This window comes from Camelina sativa, chromosome 9 (genome assembly GCF_030686135.1).
Source record: "Camelina sativa cultivar CO46 ecotype springtype chromosome 9, ASM3068613v1".
NCBI lineage: Eukaryota > Viridiplantae > Streptophyta > Magnoliopsida > Brassicales > Brassicaceae > Camelina > Camelina sativa.
In genome coordinates, this window is record NC_141888.1 from 36,568,948 (window position 1) to 36,588,478 (window position 19,531).

The 19,531-nt window shown below is 36.7% G+C and overlaps 4 protein-coding genes across 9 annotated transcripts; 1 reads left to right on the top strand and 3 right to left on the bottom strand.

The window, feature by feature from the left end:
- Positions 1–2,807: 2,807 nt before the first annotated feature.
- On the bottom strand, positions 2,808–5,591 carry LOC104713290 (uncharacterized). The gene is made up of 2 exons (XM_010430377.2): positions 4,688–5,591; positions 2,808–3,638 (listed from the first exon to the last, which is right to left on the bottom strand). The coding sequence occupies exons 1-2, from the start codon at positions 5,210–5,212 to the stop codon at positions 2,865–2,867; spliced, it is 1,299 nt and encodes a 432-aa protein (XP_010428679.1). The 5' UTR covers positions 5,213–5,591; the 3' UTR covers positions 2,808–2,864.
- Positions 5,592–6,125: 534 nt separating this feature from the next.
- On the top strand, positions 6,126–9,561 carry LOC104713291 (WD repeat-containing protein DWA2). Of its 3 annotated transcripts, XM_087466805.1 has the most exons (14): positions 6,126–6,171; positions 6,606–6,749; positions 6,828–6,911; positions 6,999–7,131; positions 7,297–7,408; positions 7,525–7,624; positions 7,721–7,848; positions 8,018–8,087; positions 8,316–8,404; positions 8,539–8,584; positions 8,808–8,878; positions 8,963–9,036; positions 9,122–9,180; positions 9,276–9,561. In XM_087466805.1, the coding sequence occupies exons 2-14, from the start codon at positions 6,705–6,707 to the stop codon at positions 9,315–9,317; spliced, it is 1,053 nt and encodes a 350-aa protein (XP_087322931.1). In that variant the 5' UTR covers positions 6,126–6,171; positions 6,606–6,704; the 3' UTR covers positions 9,318–9,561. The 3 variants fall into 3 exon arrangements, with proteins under 3 accessions (XP_087322931.1, XP_010428680.1, XP_087322932.1); XM_010430378.3 differs by lacking the exon at positions 6,126–6,171 and having other exon boundaries at positions 6,602–6,749; XM_087466806.1 differs by lacking the exon at positions 6,126–6,171 and having other exon boundaries at positions 6,641–6,749; positions 7,297–7,395.
- LOC104715855 (O-fucosyltransferase 16) lies at positions 9,551–13,270 on the bottom strand. 2 transcript variants are annotated; one of them, XM_087466803.1, is made up of 9 exons: positions 12,733–13,270; positions 12,545–12,635; positions 12,320–12,396; positions 12,091–12,179; positions 11,817–12,000; positions 11,339–11,520; positions 10,856–10,958; positions 10,437–10,768; positions 9,551–10,304 (listed from the first exon to the last, which is right to left on the bottom strand). In XM_087466803.1, the coding sequence occupies exons 1-9, from the start codon at positions 12,934–12,936 to the stop codon at positions 9,848–9,850; spliced, it is 1,719 nt and encodes a 572-aa protein (XP_087322929.1). In that variant the 5' UTR covers positions 12,937–13,270; the 3' UTR covers positions 9,551–9,847. The 2 variants fall into 2 exon arrangements, with proteins under 2 accessions (XP_087322929.1, XP_087322930.1); XM_087466804.1 differs by lacking the exons at positions 12,091–12,179; positions 12,320–12,396; positions 12,545–12,635; positions 12,733–13,270 and having other exon boundaries at positions 11,339–11,516; positions 11,817–11,955.
- A 901-nt stretch (positions 13,271–14,171) lies between these two features.
- LOC104713292 (pentatricopeptide repeat-containing protein At1g76280) lies at positions 14,172–19,423 on the bottom strand. 3 transcript variants are annotated; one of them, XM_087466807.1, is made up of 14 exons: positions 19,160–19,423; positions 19,004–19,070; positions 18,830–18,899; positions 18,526–18,719; positions 18,225–18,332; positions 17,948–18,130; positions 17,152–17,651; positions 16,725–16,820; positions 16,449–16,622; positions 15,841–16,068; positions 15,560–15,703; positions 15,275–15,463; positions 15,043–15,162; positions 14,172–14,963 (listed from the first exon to the last, which is right to left on the bottom strand). In XM_087466807.1, the coding sequence occupies exons 7-14, from the start codon at positions 17,542–17,544 to the stop codon at positions 14,571–14,573; spliced, it is 1,737 nt and encodes a 578-aa protein (XP_087322933.1). In that variant the 5' UTR covers positions 17,545–17,651; positions 17,948–18,130; positions 18,225–18,332; positions 18,526–18,719; positions 18,830–18,899; positions 19,004–19,070; positions 19,160–19,423; the 3' UTR covers positions 14,172–14,570. The 3 variants fall into 3 exon arrangements, with proteins under 3 accessions (XP_087322933.1, XP_010428681.2, XP_010428682.1); XM_010430379.3 differs by having other exon boundaries at positions 17,152–17,658; XM_010430380.2 differs by lacking the exons at positions 18,830–18,899; positions 19,004–19,070; positions 19,160–19,423 and having other exon boundaries at positions 17,152–17,658; positions 18,225–18,348; positions 18,526–18,662.
- Between the last annotated feature and the right edge of the window lie 108 nt (positions 19,424–19,531).

The following is a 19,531-nucleotide window of genomic DNA, read 5'->3' on the forward strand; positions in this document are numbered from 1 at the left end:
TAAGAAGGGAGCGTTTATATATATACACCGGTGATGAGGTGAGAGTGGGGTTTCGGGCTATTGAAGTATGAGATGATGTGCACGTGGGATGAGTTCGCTAGCTACTTTTTTGAGAATAATTGCTTTGTTATTTCCCCAACTATATTTTTATTTAGTTCGTTTCAGATATACACTTATTATTAATTCTTCAAATTTTACACGATTGTACACCTATTTATTAGACGTTTTGATTATTACATGGACGTTTGAACAACTTTTAACATGTTATATATAAAGTAAAGAGCCAAACTCAATGCTATGTCGTTGCCGAACAAGAAAAGAAACTCAATGTTAAATAAGAACATAGATTATACGGTTAAAGGAGCTAAAATAGTTTGTAATAGTTATCTACTTACTATATACTCTAGTATATTTGAGATTATATAACGTGAATGATGAATATATTAATCAGATTTAACGAGTTAAGAGACATAACAAATGTTCCATTTCAAGCGGAGAGGGGACACACGTGGGTTGGCCACCCTAGCTAGAACTAGAACTCCAATCCAAAACTGCTCTCTCCTTTCTAAACAAATAGAGTATTTCACACTCGGTAGTCTCGTATTATTTATGATATAAGTTATAAGTTATAACTATATAAATAATCATACTTGAGTCTTCAATAAACTTATTTGGTAGGGGTATAGACGCGTTAAGACAGATTTGTTTTCACATGGTTTATGAACGATCATCAAAATGAATTGATTAACTAATATGAAGATTATAGAGGTCTAAGATCTAATCAAAAATATTTTCTACATTCGGCGAATTGGTTCGTCCAAATCAACCTTTTTAAAATATCAATTAACGTATGCTTACGTGGATAAAGTTATAAAACGATAAACAGTAATGAGTCCATTAATTGAAATAAAAAGTTAATCCAACGGCTCTCCTCAAAATCATTCAACAAATCTTAAGTTATTTGTGCCCGGCATATAGATTCTGGCTTCTTCAGTAAACTTTATCAGCGGCTGAAAATTAATGAACACATATATTGGGGATATATATCTACGACAGTCAGTATTTAAGGTAATAAATATGTATACAGCAAACAAAACTCAAAAATTTTGTACGTCCAATTCCAGTAACATATGAAAACGTTTTTCGATCGTATTCTTACAATGCACTATAAAATAATATACTATTTCCTTGTTTTTTTGGTGTTGTTTAAGTACTATCTCGAATTCTTATAATGTACACACATATATATATATATATATTAATATATATAGTCTATATATGAATTTCCGGTCATTTATATTAATAAACTGTTACACTTAAGATTATGTGTCTAGTAATTAACAAAGCACGAGGGGTGAGCTGGTACGTGTCAGAGAAGGGCAACTCCAACTATGCATCAAAGGATCAAAATCACGGTTTTCTTGTTTACGACACTTCACTTTTGTCCTACCACGATTACGAAAAAGAGAGATGTAATTGTATAATCTAAACTATCCCTTAAATCGATATTTTACTTAAACTAAGCATTATATAATTAGGTAGTGCAAGCGTGTGGACTTTTAAAACGAGTGATTCGGCGTAGATCCACAAACATCATCAAGAGGACCTTACTTAACGCTAATAGATTTTTTTTAAGCATGTGACTTGATATCTGGATTTTAATTGCAACTAACTTGAAATGAAATATGAGGAGCCACAGACTCTGTGATCGGATTTTAGAGATAATTATCGATTCAAGTGTTTTAGATCCACATGATCATGTTTCCAGTTATATTTATATTGATTATAAATTTCTTCTTTTTGTGTGGTGATTTTGAGATTGATGGTCATGAATAATAATGATATGTCATTATTTGAAGAAGATACCAATTAATATACTTGACTAATTGGATGTTGAGAGCTTGCCCGATAATTTAAGTTTGCTATAAAACATTTACGACGATCCATCGTTTTCAACTGAAGTAGTTCTATTTCGTTCGGTATTCATATATGGTTTAGCTAGCATGTTTACTTTGCATGTATTGAACGCATTAAGTTTTATCTTCAGATAAACTTTGTTTTCAATGAAGGGGCTGGTTATGTTCATTGTCGACAAATTGTCGTTTTTAAGGTTATTTTTCACACATGTAATTTTACGTTAATATATAGTCAATAAATTTAAACAGCATATATAAAACCTGATAATTTTATCAAAGTTTATATCGTGAATCAAAATATAAAACGGAGGTGGTATGGTATGAAATAAGCTAAATGAAACCAAAACATTATACTTTGCTTGTCGAAAATAGTGGAAGTAGACGGCTAATGTATAATATATTGGTGTATCCTTTCCTCGCGTGATGTGCCGAGATTCCAATCCATCTGCCAAATGCAAAAGGTCACGTGATGAGCTGTTAGTTATACTGCATACTGATGTCATACTTGGTTGGCCCGTCTTCCAAACCCATAGGAAAAAATTTCAGTAGTAAAAATCATTAATTCGTAACAAAGTGTGTACATGTAAAATATGTAATGATGCGTAAAAAGCTGTATAAGAATCTGCACTAGTGGAAGATATCGAATCCTGTAACAGGTTCAATTTACGAAAATAGATTTGGTGATTCTTCCATGTGGTAGATGTTTATTAGAAGAAGTCTATCTCGATATATATGTTTTGATTCTTTCCTACTGAATACAGAAAATGTAGATCTTGTTTCACATCTCACATTTCAATATACCCTAATTGAATTCCACTTTGTTGTTTTGTTTTTTTTGGGTTTAATTGTAACCTGAAATATTTGTCAAAGTAAACAACAAATGCAAAACACTAGGAAAAAAGGGAAAATTTGTTAGCGAATTAAGTTGGACCTAAAGCCCGATATGTTCTAGTTGGGCCGTAAGCCTAACGTACAAATATGTTCGGAGGCGGGAGCTTCCCATTTAACGGCCGCTCCTCTCATATTTTCAAACTCTTCCACACATCTCCTCGAATCCAAACCTCCGACTCGTTTCCTTGCACGTGCGAGTTTTTCTCCGGCTATCTCGTCGAAAATCTTCTCCCAACCTTCCTCCCATTCCCCATGTGCGTCGCACAGCTCCACCGTCTCGTTTTCCCACTCCGTCCAGCTCCACTCTCTGTTCAGTTTTCCCATCACTTCCGCTACGCATGAGCTGTTGCACGCCACCGTGCAAGGACGACACTTGGCACCACTCAACGGTCCGCGGCTAGAAAGTGCCACCACGGGAACTCCGTAGTTAGAAGGAGGGAAATCGTAGGTCCGATCAGTCATGATGCAGAAAGGGAGAGGTTTAGTGACGTAAGGGACACGGTGAATTGTGAGCTGAGCCTTGAAGGCGGACTCGGAGTTGAGATGAGTTAACCCGGCAGAGTCGAGGTCTGGAATTAGGGAGAGGCGAGAGAGAGCCACCGTTGAGGTTTTGAGATCGCCGACACCGAATCGGTCGTTGAGGCCACCGTATGAGGATCCAGGTGGGACTAAGTACTGACCTGGTATGAAGTATTCTGGTTCGAGCGGGTCAGCCCAGTAACCGTCAACACGGGTACGGACTATCCAGTCGTATGTGAAGTTATTCTCGTTTTGGTATGCCTTAATCATGGTGATGCAGCCTTCTACGAGGTTGAAGTACTGTAACAAGCCCTGTCATTGAACACATAGATGAGAAAAAACCACTGAAAAGGGGACACACTTGAGGAAACTATACCAAATGCTAAACAAATAATTTGTAATTCGTGTATTATATATACCGGAATCAGATTTTCTAAAAAATTAATATACGAGTCACGTTTATAACCATTATTATTTTCAAGTGAGAGAAAAAAGTTTAATTTAATTATCTAACATCTAACATGTTATATACTAGGTACACGTTTATAATCACACTACACTGAAAAGCCTCCGGATTTCACATCATCATCACGCCACACATTAACATCATCATGTCACGCATTAACCATTTCACAAAAAAGTATTACCATAACTAAAAAAAATGCCAAATAGAACAGGATGCGAGTTTTTCTACAGCCCCATATATGTAAATCACAAGCTGTCAAACTTAATGAATATCTTCTTTATGTGGAAACATGGGTCCCGAAAAGGTAAGGGGTCAATTTTTCAATCTCGGACTAGTAGGACTAGGAAGACTACAATCTTGCGAGTTGCTAGATAATAGAAATTTCCAAGAAATCATCATTTGAATTTTCAACCTCATACTAACTATAGAACCCGAATCAAGAAAGATGCATTAACCCATACATCACAAATGTAGTCAAAAATTAATTAATGTCACAACCATAACATAATTAATTAATGTCATACGTTTTGTCTTTTGAAACGCCATTTTTGACCGCAATTATGTTACTAAAATTACGAGATCGAAAAAAGAATATACTATATAGGATGAGAATTGATGATGCCACCAAATACCAAACCCATCATCAAACAAAAATTCCTTCACATGAGTAACGTACAGATCAAGAAACGGTTGCACCAACCCTAAACCTCTCCAACTAAACGGACCCCCTCTCTACCACTTTCTTATCCTTAATTCTATATTTCCTAATTTAAATTCTATTAATTAATTCAAAGTTAGTGAAATTTTTTTAAAAAAGGAAAGCTAGTTATATGAGTTGATAACTTTCACAAAATTCAATGGTAAATAAATTAAAAGAGTTTAATGATCTAATTACCTTAATGCCATTGGGCGAATTCATGGGTGTGAGGACTCGAACCATCGACTCAGTCTCATTGATCGGCGTAGGCTCAAAGATACGAACCCAAGCGAGCCTCGGTGCGTCCTTAAGAAACCGAAGCTTATACGAGTTTTTATCGAGAGGACTATTAAGAAACAAATCTGCATTAGGATAAACCCTCAAGATCTTCTCCATAATCGATGGTCCGGTTAGCTCGAACCGCCTCGCTCCTCCTACCAAACACACGGCGATCTTAGAATTCACCAACTCATCCCTCTTCCTCTTCCGTCGTTGGTTTACGTTGTCAAGGTTCGAATCGGATAATTCGACGGTGAAATCAGAGGTTTCGGTTGTGACGGTTAGGGTACGAGTGTAGATTAGGTTACGAAGAGGGGCTAGAGTTGGGAAAGGATCAAGGGTTAGAGAAGAGAAAGAGATTAAGAGGAGGAGGGAGAGAGAAGGTATTATGAGAAGGAGGAGAAGACGACGATCGACGTCGGAGATTCTTTTGGAAACGTACATGACGGCGGCGTAAAAGTGATCGTAACCCTAATATGAGAAATAACCACCGTGGAGAATGTTCAAACACGTTTCATATGCCGAAAGAGAGAGAGAGAGATGTGAATGTGTATACACCAGTCTTTGTGTATATAATTTTAAAACTTGTGGAGTGATGCGGAGAGGCGCTGGTTTGTTGGGGTGGAAGGTGATATCAACATTAAGCGTGGGTTTGGTTTTGCTTTTTCTCTCTTTCTTTTTTTGTTTTTGTTTTTCTTTGGGAGGAAGATACAATATGTAGTAGATGTATAAAGTATAAACCGATAAATTAATTAGTTTTATACGCACTGATTACGTTTGAAAAGAACTGGTATTATTATTGGTTTCTCACGTTTCTTTGTTTATATAGTAACGAATTTTATGAATGTTTTAAATACTTGTTACCAATTCTTACCCATGAGGGCCATGACTTTACAGAAGTTTTTTGACAAAACAAAAAAATAAAATTAACTTTACAGAAATTATACTTTTTTGTTGTCAAAAAAAAAAAAAAGAAATTATACTTTTTGTTTACTTAGTGGTCCTCCTCATCAATTCGAATATAGAAACGTATTACTAGGCGTTAGTGTAATTAATTACTGTTTGATCACCATTAATTGTAGTATTTTTACAAAAATATATAGGGGATGTTGACAAGTATATTCAAAGGATTGATTCTTGAATGACGTGGAGTAAATACATGATGAGTCTGTGTTGCAAGAAAAGTTTTACTTTTTGTTGTATTTTGACAAGAGGAAAAGAAAAGTATTTGTTGTCGTCCAAGAATAGCCTAAATGTATATTCATTGACAAAAAGAAAAAAATAAAAATAATAATATGACATGTATATTCATGTGAGAGCATTGTATAAATTGTAATGTTAACAATATGTAGAATGCGTGTTGGTATATATACATACGTGTCCTTTAATTGTATAAAAATGAGGTTCTAAATTTGGTTTTGGTGCAAGAAATGAGTATATAATAATATTTTATTTATTTCCCATGAATTTGTTTTATTATTTTTGGTATTGTGAAGATCTGGGTGACAAGATAATAGATATGAGTCGATTTACTTATTTCAGATTTTTAACATTTTGTTATATATTTAATTATTTTATGTAAATATATCTTTAAGTATTTTATTATATTTAATTAATGGATTGTATAATCTTTCACATTTGCTTATATATCTAATTATTTTATTTAGATCTAAAATTTACAATTTCCTTCTTTTGGATACAAAATTTTTTGCTGTCAAGTGTCAACCATAAAATTAACAGGCTATCATTAATCACTTTCTTACCTTAATGACTCAATCTGTACAAGCCCTTTTATTTTAAGTGGGTTATATTAATGGGCTTAAATGTCTCGCTATAGGCCCATTGATATCATCTGCTCGAACCAGCAAAATCATCAGAGTCAGAGAGCGGCAAATCGTTGAAGAGATCTCATCTTCCTGAATCCGTTGAGAACGCAATGCAAGGTGGATCATCTGGTATTGGTTACGGTTTGAAGTATCAGGTACCTTAGCTCACCCATCGTTTTCGTTTCGGACCCTTTCTTTGTACTACTACCATTGTGAATTTTGTTAATTTCCAGGCTAGATGTATATCGGATGTGAAAGCTGATAAAGATCACACCAGCTTCCTCACTGGAACCCTAAGTTTGAAAGAAGAAAACGAGGTCATCGATCAATTTAGATCTGTTTTTTTTTCGTCTCTTGTTGTTTCTGGATCGGAAGATTCTGATTTTGTTGATTTATTTTAAAAGGTTCATCTGCTTCGTTTGTCATCTGGTGGATCTGAGCTGTTATGTGAGGGTTTGTTCTCTCATCCTAATGAGATTTGGGACCTTGCTTCTTGCCCTTTCGATCAACGCATCTTCTCTACTGTCTTCTCCACTGGTAATTCTCGAAATTGCTATTTTTGTGAGTTGATTTGATGGTAATCTCAGAAATTGAAACTATGATTCATCTCAGCAATTTGTATTTAGTTGAAAATAAAAAATCATGTGTTGGTCAAACCACACACAGCTCAGAGACTTACAATGTTTGTTTTCATTTCAAAAGGCGATTCATTTGGAGCAGCGGTGTGGCAGATTCCTGAGCCATATGGTCAATCGAATTCTTCAACATTGGAGTGTGTTGCTTCCCTTGATGCACATGTTGGTAAGATTAATTGGTGAGTTCATGGTTTACTGTTTCCAGCAGTGTGTATCTACTGAGTCTTGTAGTTCCGAAGTCTTAGAATGTGTTGCTTTCTTTCTTTATCCTCTATTTCCTTTTTTGTGGAAACAGCGTTCTTTGGTGTCCCTCTGGAAAATCAGACAAGTTAATCAGCATGGATGAACAAAACTTTGTCTTGTGGAGTTTAGACTCTTCAAAAAAAAGTGCTGAGGTGATTTTAGCCTTTGAATCATATTTGGCTCCTGTGTTTATAGACAACCTTTGTGGTACTTTCTGCTTAACAGTTTTTTTTTTTTGCTAATTATAGGTTTTGTCTAAGGAGTCAGCTGGGATGCGTCATTCTTTATCTGGTGGAGCATGGAATCCACATGATCTGAATTCTGTTGCAGCGACTTCTGAATCATCTATCCAGTTTTGGGACTTACGGACTATGAAGTATGTCATCATTTCATTTGTTCCTCTCCCATGTTCCCATGAAAGTTAATATATTGTATTCCTGCATGTACATCTAGCGGGTTTCACCTAATCAATAGTCTTTTACTTTTGGGGGTTCTAAATATATATTTACCATTATGTTGAGTTTGATATGTTTGCAAATTTACAGGAAGGTTAATTCTATTGAACGTGCCCATGTACGGAATGTGGATTACAATCTCAAGAGAGAACATATACTCGTAAGACTTTACTCTCTTTGTAAATATTGTAAATGCTTGTCAACTAATGCAAACAAAGAGCTTTATCAAAAAAAATTGCAAATGGGAAGGAACAAGGAAGTACTTTTCTCATTTCATGTGAAATTTTAATCATGGCTGGAACTCTTGTTCTGAAAGAAACTGGATCCACTATATTAAAGAAATGGTATCAGATGTTTGTCTTTATGCATTGGACTGTCGAATGTGTAGGTCTCTGCAGATGATGAATCTGGCATACATATCTGGGATCTTCGGAAGGCCAAGGTTCCTGTGCAAGAGCTCCCTGGTCATACACACTGGTATCTATAGCTCTATGTTCATCGGTGGATTATTTTGTTTCCTTCAATAATTCTGCTAAACATGCACTCAAACCCGATGCTTTGGACCTGGGATTTGTTTCGAGCGTGACTGTTCTTTCTACAAAATATTACAGGACATGGGCTGTCAGGTGTAACCCTGAGTATGAAGAGCTAATTCTGGTACTCATTTTCTCCTACCTATTCCTTCTTAGCGCAATCAGATGATTCTGTAATAGACTATAAGCTGAAGTGTTTTGGATCAGTAACGATGATACTTTTACCTGTCCAAAAGTTATTTCGTTTCTGTAGGCTGCAATATAGGCTAAAAGTTGATGATTTGAAAACATGTTCTGTCACTATGTTTATTGAAAGCCTCAGTTTCTGATTAAGTTAACCAACACAGAGCGTTGGAACAGACTCAGCTGTCAACTTGTGGTTTGCTTCAGCATCTAGTGAGAGGAAAGCCTCAGAAAGGTTAATTTCTCTGTCATCGCACTCAATGATATGCATTTTTCCAACTTTGTTTTGACCTTTTATTCTAATGTCGATTTTGTGCAGCCCGGTGGAAGCCTCACGTCTGCGTGTGAACCCGTTACTTAATTCTTATACTGACTACGAAGACAGTGTCTATGGTAAATGCTCTTGGACCAAACTGATTTAGTAACAATTCTCTTCCACTAAAAATCCGTGAAATTATTAAAGTAATTGCTGTCACAGGCCTTGCTTGGAGCTCGCGTGAGCCTTGGATTTTTGCGTCATTGTCATATGACGGGAGGGTAAGTAACTTTGCTTAAAACCTAAAGAACTATGGAAAACTTCTCAAAGCAGTTTGGAGAGTTCATCTTATGATTTTGGTGTTGGCTTATGTTAGGTTGTGATCGAATCCGTCAAGCCGTTCCTGCCAAGAAGATAGGTACGTGCACTCAATCGAAGAAGGCTTCAGAGGAAAAGCCCACTGCCATATGTCATCATTTTATACAAATTTTGAACGTTTTGATAACAATAATCACAACACTACAATTGTTGAACTTTTACTAGCGTCTCTGTTCATCTCTAATCACAATATCTATTTTATGTATATGATACGAAGAGCCTCCCTTGAAAGCGGTGAGAAGTAAGACCCATACTGTGGTCTATATAAAGAAATTGTTCAAATATGTAATCACCGTAAGTAAAATTTCTTGTCATAATGCTACATATGCCTTTTTTTAATAGCTACATCTCTGGTAAAGCCATGAGTCCGAATATTGCTAAAACATGACCCCAAAAAATTGATCTTTCCTCAGATCCTGGTAAACAAAACGATGCTCTATAGCGCGGTTCTATGTACAAGAGACATTAGATGCAAAATGGTGACAACAAGGCCTAGCCCCAAGGTTGGAAAGCCTGCTGTCAAGTGTGTCCAAGCAGAGGAGAGATTCAGTTGTAATGATGTGAATCTACCTAGTCTGATAGCATTTCTTCAAGCTCAGGCTCATCAGAGGTAGATGGATCATCGTAATCTAAACTTGTCCCGTTGTATAATCCTCTGTCCTGAAGATCACTCTGTTCTTCCTCATAGTCTGGCTCCGACCAATCTGGCTCATCCTCTTCCGTTTGATCATCATTGGTTACTGTTACTGCTGCGTCTTTACTTGTATATTTGCTTTTCTTTCCAAGTTTTCTAGATTCCACTTGCGCCTTTGCCTTAGCCTCTGTATCTTCGCATATGCACGTGGATGGGTTCTCGTGAAATTCACCTCTACCGGCTCTTACTTCCTTTGGCTCTCCCATGAACCCTCTCTGAAACGAACGGACTCTAGTCGAAAATTCCTCCCACGTCGTGTTCTCTTTGTTCATGAATAATCTGTAAAGCTTTTTTGCATTTGGCCTAACAGTTGGTTTATGTCCAAAGTATCTCCTGCAAGTTTCATATAACCAAAAAGCTTAAACCTTTGCAATTGTATCAAAGAAACGTTCTGCATTGGTTTCAACTTAGCATTTGCATCAAAAAGATGAACCGGAAATGAATAAGAAGAAGATGTTTCAGTACCTCCTCCCAGCCAATATCTTTGCCATATTGCCATTGTTGTTGGTTACAAATACGTCGCTTTCGTCACAAACAAGGAAGTCGAGAGCAGCCATTCTAGACGAGTATGAAGCAAACGGTTCTAACTCTTCCTTTGTAGCTATAGTGTCTTTTGAATAGAAGTGTGGAAAAAGTGCTTTCAGAGGAGCCAAGGATTCTTCTCCTCCATATACTTCACCAGACGCAACATATATGTGAACATCACTGCCATACCCCAAAGCTCTAAGCATCAGTCCTACTTCTTCTGGAGTTAGCGGACATCTTCCTTGTCGCCTTTGTTTATCTGGGTTGTTAATCTGCCATAAAATTTCAAATACAGTCACTTATAGCTAGTTAATATACAAATATATGTAATTTCCAAAAGAATTACAGAATAGGCATACATGTAATGTTTTCCATCTCCTTCTGATTGCTGCAAGTTCTCTCTTTTCCTTATCGCCACCACCATAATAGCATCCCGAGAATGCAAGCATATCAGGTTCAAACCTGTGACAAAGTCATTATCGTTTGCGTCAAGACATTCTCTAGTATGTATACTTTCAACATGGAAAAGTAGAATATCTTAAAGATTTCTTATAGATTAGAATGCCAAATGTGAAGGAGTTACTAGAGGAATTCCAGGATATACATGCTTATGCATCCGATTTCACTCTATCACGATGCAACCTCTATCAGATAAGAGCCATTGCCTTTACCAAAAGAAAAAAGATAAGAGCATTGACCACAGGATGCTTGAACTAAAAGTACCAAAGCCATGCTAAAAGTTTTCAGTTGTGCTATATGTTAGTTCCCCTAGTACTATGCCCTTGTTCAGTAACAGTGTAAAATGAAGAAATATCAGGAAATTAAGGTGAATAATGGTCTACCTTAGGTGTAACGCAATGAAGTGTTTGCTCCTCAATCGCATGCGCCGGACCAATTCATTACCCATTGTAAGTATAGCATCAGTGAACTTTAGAGCATGGTAATTTACTCTACATCTTAGCTTTTGCAAGTCATCGCTCAACTTGTTTGAAAGTCTATAGTCAAATTTGTTCAGTTGAACTGCCTGAATCATACAGAAAAAAGTGTTAATATAAGCTTATAGCGAGATGCTTATTCAAAGACAACCATTTCTCCATGGGTAAAAAATGCTTCAAGGTCTCTATGATCAATGAAAGATATACAAAGAAGAATATAAACCAACAGTGCCTACAAATGGAAAGACTTTGCGAATTGGGAAACTAGAAGCAAAGAATCGAGAAAGGATCAAGACAACAAACAATTTGCTTAGACATATTTGGTTCCACGAGGAAAAAATTAAAAAGGCAACAAGAAAAAGTTTAAAAGAAGAAGGAAACTTACATGCCTTTTGTTAAGAACAGGTGAAACACGGTTAATATAGCATCGCTCACTACATTTCCGTGGTACACGCATTCTACTTGGAGTCCATACTCGTCCTCCTTTCAGTGGAAGCTGCTTTACAATTTTGACGTATTCCGACAGAAACGATATAAACCAATCAACATCGAAAATATGCGAGAAGTCACTGCACAGAACGCACAAAGTTTACTACTACTAAACATTTGATTATCGTTTCGAAGAACAACAATACGTATCTGCTAATTCTGTCCCTAACCTGGCATCCTTCCAGTAAGACTTCTGGTCTAACTTTGGAACAACAAGAGTAGCATTTAGAATTCTTGCCGCAACAACTGCATCTACAATCTGCAGAAAGATGCATATTTAAAACTCCGACTTAGAAACAAATTGCTATATGGATTACACAAGATCCATTAGCTGATTAAGAGTAAACAAATGCTCGTATTGTGATAATCTATGGGAGAAAGTATGAACAAGAAACTCACTCCAGTTCGCTGTTGATTCAAACCACCACTAGTGGCGATTACCAAGTATCTATCATTTCTCGTCACTGTTTTCGCATCTACAAACAAGTAATCGGATATTAATATCATCAATGCCTGATTCCAAGTTCCAACTAATCGAAAGATTCATACTTTTGGTAAGATCAATGTTACTAACTAGATGACTCAACAACTGAATATGATGATTAAAGAGTGTTAGTTACGCACTAGCGAATTTGCTGCTGGCATTGCTGCATCCATAGAAGAACTCAGCATTTCGTGAACGCCAGATATCACGATCTGGTCTGCCTCCACCTCTCTGTAATCCGAGTGGATCCAAAATCATCAAATAGGTTCCAAAAGTTTCAATCTTTAGCGAAAGAATAAATCAAAAAAAAAAAAAAAAAACAACTAACCGGAACTCGAAAACCCGTAGCTTTGATCGGATCATTGGACGAGTAGCGAACACCAGGGTGAAGGCGATCGGAATCTCCAGGAGGCGGAGCAAAGAAAGAGAGAAAAGCGAAGAGAATGAGGAGAGATAAGGATACGGCGAAAACGAGAGGAAGAAGACGGCGGAGACGGTTGTAGTAAGGATAGCGCCGCCGATGGAAACTCATGGCGGCCGCCGCGTAACTACCTCGCCGCACTGAGAGAGCCCCCCCCCCCCCCCCCCCACCCCCCCCACAGAGAGATTTGAAAAGAAAGAAAAAAAAAAGTATGGATTTTTAGAAATCAAAACATGTTTTTAGAATGATACTGTATTTGACAAAAAGATCACAGAAGAGCATTGTTTCGATCACGAGCGACAACAACTCTTTTTTCTTCAAACAAACATATGAATCAGAGAAAGAGAGAAATCGAGTTCCTTTTGTTTCTTCAGCACTTTTATAGACAGAGAGCTATACTAGTTTAGTGTTTTATAAAAGCTGTAAATTTTGATGACTATTGACTACTGAATAAACTTTATTTATTACCTAACTTTATATTGTACATTATTAAATTAATATAAGGTGTTAAAATAATTTTTTTTGTATCAAACTCTCAAGTGATCTTAAGACGGCAGTCGGCAGCAGCATTAGTTAAGCTTTTGTCAAAATCATATTTTTGCATAACTTTAGTTGTTTATCTCCAATGAGAAAAACATTATTATCAGGAATGTATATGAAACTATGAATCAATGGAGTCTTTTATATATGACACACATATATGTATACTCACTTCACAGACAGATGTCCCCAAGTCGGCAAAAACAAACAAACAAATGTCTCCAATAGTTGACAAAAGAAGAATGAGAGTTGTCCTCAGTAATTAAGTTAAAATATAGGAGTGAGTTGTATAAATGAGTACACATATTACTAATTGGCATTTTATATCTACGATTTGTTTGCCATTGAGTGAATCTTCATATTACCTTTCTACACTATTCTAGTCCATTTTGGCTAAAGAGAAGAAAATATCTTCACCTTTCTACTTTTGCTTTTCTTTTTTTTACTTAGAAAAATATCTTCTTTTTGTTTGCATTGTTGTAGTACAATATTGGATGGTATTCTATGGTGTGAAATCATCTAACTATAAGGATTGGTCCTCTGTCTATGGAAAACATTTTGTATTTGGATGAGTAAAATACAAATAAAAGAAAAGATAAGAAAAACAGGAGCAAGCTGTAAACATTATTACGTTTGTTTCTGTCGTTTGCATCTGTCCTTTATGTGTTTTCACAGTAATTATTCTTTTTCTTGTTTTAAGTGAATCAAGTTTCAAGATCATGTCTTATTCATATGCGTTGCACCCTTTTTAAATTTATAACTTGGTTAGAAAACACAAGTACAACTTCAGATAACCAAGTTTCATGTGCAATTAGAATTTCTTTGGCTATTTCTTATTAAAAAAAAAATACTACGTTAAGAGAAATTGTTCAAAATTAAATATAAAATTAATATTTATTTGTTGAAAGACTAAAACTCATTCTCATTTGATGATGGTTCGCAATTGGCCTTGTTTCATAGGCGGTGGTTCGTAGCCGCTTAAGCTTCTAACCGTCTTAATGAACCACCAAAACGAGCCGTTCGTTTGGTTGATTGGTGACCTCCAAAACGGTTGAATGCCATCAATTAGACTCACCAGTTTGTACATGATACAAAACCAAAACGAAGCAGCTTTCGCGAAGTGGTGGCAGAGAATCAACAGCCAAGAGGAAGAAACCAAAACCGCTCTTTTTTCAGAACACTAAACAGTTCACATTCTATACCTATTAACCATACTTTTTGGAGAGTTCTTTGGCCCAAGGGCTTTGGTTTTCTGACCATATAATTTGGGACTCGAGCAGCGCGCACCATCTTAGATTCAGAAGTGCTGCAGCAAGATGCTCCTCAGAGTCTCTGAACAGCTCGATTATCTTTGTTTCGGCTTCAGGATCTTCGCTCATGATGAAATTTTCCTCGAGCTCTTGTTTCTTCTCCTGAAGACTCTCTTTGTCTTCTTCGCTGAGCATCCTTAAGCTCAGAACATTCAAAGCTTCTACCGCTGTTGTATGATACCCTTGTTCCACATAGCACGTGAAAACATAATGGCATGTCGTCGGATCTGGATTCACTTTCTCTCGGTGCATTTGCTCCACTATGTACTCAATCACATCAATCATTCCCTGCAGACAGAGTTATGTGCTTACTAAAGCAGTTTGTTTGTTTTCATTACTTTTAGCATTTTGTCAACAAATATTTTACCTTCTCAAATGCTTTACGCAAAAAGGTGTTGTATGATAAGACATCAAGATGTATATCTTCCAATGCAGCTTGATCCAAGAGATTCAGTGCCTCCTCGAAATTCCCATCATTCAACAAGATCTAAGAGGAATTTCACAGCTTTCGTTAGTTGGAAAAGAAATGAACAGGAATAAGATACTCTCTTGATTTGGCAGCAAACATTTAAAATGGTAACCAGATACTCTGTTATTACCTTCATCAGAGCAGTAAACGTAACAGCTTTTGGAGAAAACCCGTCACGGATCATCATGGAAACTAGAGCACAAGCTGATTTATAAGATTGAATAATGCTGCAACAATCAATCATTATATTGTAGGTAGCAGCGTTTGCAGGACAGCCACATGATATCATCCGTTTGAATATGTTGATCACCAAATCAGTCTGCATGTAATTTAAGAATTAGCGATCAATCAATATTGCTATATGTATACTGGTCAATGAAAACTTCTATAAAACTATCACATGATGAATACTTACTTCGTTTGCCTCGAGAAGTGAATGAAGCACTATGTTGTATGTAGGCGTTCCTAGATACGTATTGCTGTAAACACTCAGGTTCTCAGCTTTTTGCAGGTGCCGGATCATCTCATTCACCATTCCTTCAGCTCCGAGGGCTCTCAGCTGGAGAAAGAAAAAGGAAAGGGTAAACAATAAGTACATTGTGCTGATTGATACTATTGTTTTTAAACTGAATTATGTCACATCTGTTTCATCTTCTTCAAACAGATTAAGAACTAGCTATATGAGCAGAAACTAACCACATTCCGCCTTGAGATAGGACTGTGCTGAAAACCGTTTCTCAGCATGTCCATTTCTATAGCGTTAATCCTTTTACAGCAGTCTACTTGGGACAAAATGTTGCCCTCTTCATATGGTGCATTCACATTACCAAATAATGAAAAGAGCAGTTCATAGGTTCTCATATCTGGACGCAGTTTTAGCTGTTTCATTCTAGCCAAAACCTGGACAGCACGTTCTGGTTGATCCTACAAAGCAATAGGTAGGAATTGAATCTCACAGTGACACGAAAATTAGCAGAACAAAGTTGTTTAGGTTCAGGGGTTATGTACTAAATATTGCCACATAATTTCAAGACCTATGAAACATGACAACCACTTAGAGTGCAGATCAATTTTGGACAAATATTTAGAGTAAGAATTAATAGAACAGAACATGAACCCGTTTGTTCCAAGCGTCCCCTATGATTAGAGTGGCAACATAGTCACAACTATGGTCTTTTGAAATTTTATTGCATCTAGGATCAAACTTGTGTACTTGAGGATTCGGGTTAAATAGAGAACACAACAGCGAAAGGTAAAAGAGGTATTCAGTGTAACTTTCAATATGTAGAATCAGAATAACTAACCAAGGAGTCATATGCAGCAAGAAGGTTATTAAAAGGATATGCGTACGAGCATTCAGATATTTGATCCAGTAAATGTTCAGCTAAATCAACTTGAAAGGCTTTACTGCAGTAGGCTGAAACCGTAGCAAGAGTTGAATCATATGGTTTCAGATTCTGCTGCTGCATAACTTTCAACTGCGTCGAGATACAGAATATAAAGAGAAATCATTATAAAAAAAAAAAGAAGCTAAATTACAGAAAGAAAGAGATTATGAAACAGATGGCATAAAATCTTACCAGTGACATGCCATATTCGTATCCTCCTGGAAATGCAACAGCTCTAATAAAACCATCATATGTGTGGCTTGATGGTAGCAATCCAAGATTTTGCATCTGTTAGTGTAGATAAGAAGAAAGTCAGAAATGAATTTTCATCAAATATCACAAAGCACGACAGGAACCAGTTAGAAAAGAAAAGGGAAGCGTCCAGCTATTTAATAGAATTCTACAGCTCAACAAGGACGATAGAAAGCTGGTATCAATTATCATGAAAGCTTTGAAATTTCAACCAAGGTCATAGACAAAATATCAAATTTCCCATTCAGAGTCGTTAATTCAACTCTCTTTCAAAGAGGGGTTTCTCATAACTCTACAGTATCGCACGCAGTGCATAGTGAGTGAATAAGGACGTGGAATGGATGAATGGGAAAGGGGTAGGAGATACCTGCAACATTAGCTGCTTTGCTAGCTCAGAGTTTTTAGATTGTCCACACGCATGAATCACATCATTGAACGACCACCTGAGGATCCTAGTTGCAGGTGTTTCGTTTTGGCCTTTCGGCACAGCCATCGTAGAAGACTCAGTTTCATTACTCTGTCCACCAGACGAATTGCACTCCACAATGCTATTTCCATGAGCATCCAACCTTGGCGAAACCATGTGATCATTTACTCCAAAAGCAACTTTCTCTGATCCGGTTTCACCATTTGATGGTACAGGAATATCCAGTCTCGAGGAATGCAATTTTCCTCGGTTGGATTGAACAAAGAGCTCTCCTCTTAAAGCTAGATCCACCATGTACTGCAATAATTCATATGCTGATTTCAAATCCCCCATCCTCGTATAGGACCATATGAATTTTCTGAGAGGGAGTATATTGAGACTATAGTTGTCGATATAGTGTCTCCAGATATCATTGACAGCTGATAGATTGCGCTGAAAAACTGCAAGCTGAAAATAATATTAATCAGATAACAAAGAAAACTAAAATCAACTATGCAGATCAATGCAATTGAAACCTCTAAGTCAAGGAACAGTATAAAGTCCTTAAGAGACAGCAAAGCTAAAACAGAAATGGGGATTAAACAGCAAAGCTTAAGTCCTTAAGACCTCTATGTGAATCACGAAAGGATAATTTTTGTCCATATCTCCTATTCTCCAAAATTAAAAGTTGACATATGAACAGCTCTTGAAAAAAGAAAGATAAAAGCCCTGAAATGAGATATGTTCTTTAACTAACCTTGAGAAGTGCTGCATATGTTATTTCATTCTTCCCAACCCTCCGTTGATCCATCAATTCCAAACATTTACTAGCGTGATATCCACTTCTTGTTTTTGCACAGGCGCCAAGAAAATAGTTATAGGTGGGCAGAACAGGAAAGATACCATCATCTTCTCCGACAGAGTGAATAAACTCTGATGCCTGAACAAATATGGGCAGAGAAATCAATAGATAAAACGTAAGTTACTATACTATGTAAGGACATACAAGATATTTAATCGGAATGTTTGTATACCTTATCCAAGTGTCCCCCATTACAAAGGGATTGTACTATAAACAGCAAAGATCTGCTATCCAGACTAATTTCCTTCTTACACATTACATTGTAAGTCTCCATGACAAACTACAGGAACAAATTACTGCCTTGAGGTTAGAGACAGCCAGAGTAGTGTACTACGAGTAACTAATTACAGATATACATCCACACCAAAACTTCAGTGATAGATAACTCTGAAACTATGCAACATATCTAAAAACAGATGCAAACAAAGTTTAATCATCCACCAAAAGACAAGCCTAAAGATATATCAACTTACCACAGGATCCGGTGATCGAGCACAATAATTAAGAATAACATGAAAATCATCAGCAGCAAGTGAATAATTCCCATGTATTAACTCTAAAAGCAGAGCTGACGCTCCAGGCCTCTCTCCTGATCGAAGGGCACTAACAATCTGCACTTGTAAGATCTTCCTAGTTGACTCATCTTGGCATCGAATGAATTCATTACCTGCATATGGAAGGAATCAATGCACTCCTCAAGTCACAAAATCTCGTCTTTAACAATAATCCAAGTAAGATCAATAGATTGTGAGAAGAAACAGGCTAAATCAGACATACCTATCAATGTCGTGACACTACGAGAACAAGAACAACCAGCCCCATTATCAATTCCACTTCGTCCCGGTCCCTACAATAAGATACCCATTAAATCAAATTGCAAAATGTTTCAAATTTAACACTGATCGTTAACAAATCTCAAAGCTACACAAGGAATGGAACATAAAAACGAACCCGAGATACGTAAGGCGTTAACTTTGACGCCGAGGAGCTCAGAATAAATCGCAATGGAGAAAGCCACCTTCATAGCACAAACAGGAAGCAAGTCAGTGACAGTGAGCATTTCTTGAAACTAGTAGGCAACACAAGAAAATAACCCAATTCACTTACAGAGCTCTGTACATGGCTTTCAGACTCGATTTCTGAGGTCCCTCGAGATTTTTTTCAGAAATTTACGAAAAAAGGAGAAAACTTCACTTCACAAAAACTAAAATCTCTAAGCGAACATTTTAAAAATTTCCGACTTTGATTAATCGGAACTCCGTTTCAATTATGTATCTGGGTTCTAGCAATCTGCACAAAGAGATGCGAACATGTAAGAGAGAAGAGAAGCAAACGAATAAAAAACATTTCAGGTTTATCAATCTGAAAAACAATTAGTGGGCCTTCTTAACAATTGGCCCATTTATGCATTTCTGATTTCTCTCCGGTTTAATTTGATTTAGACTGGTTTAGCTTAATTAGCTTCATCAAGGAGCCAGG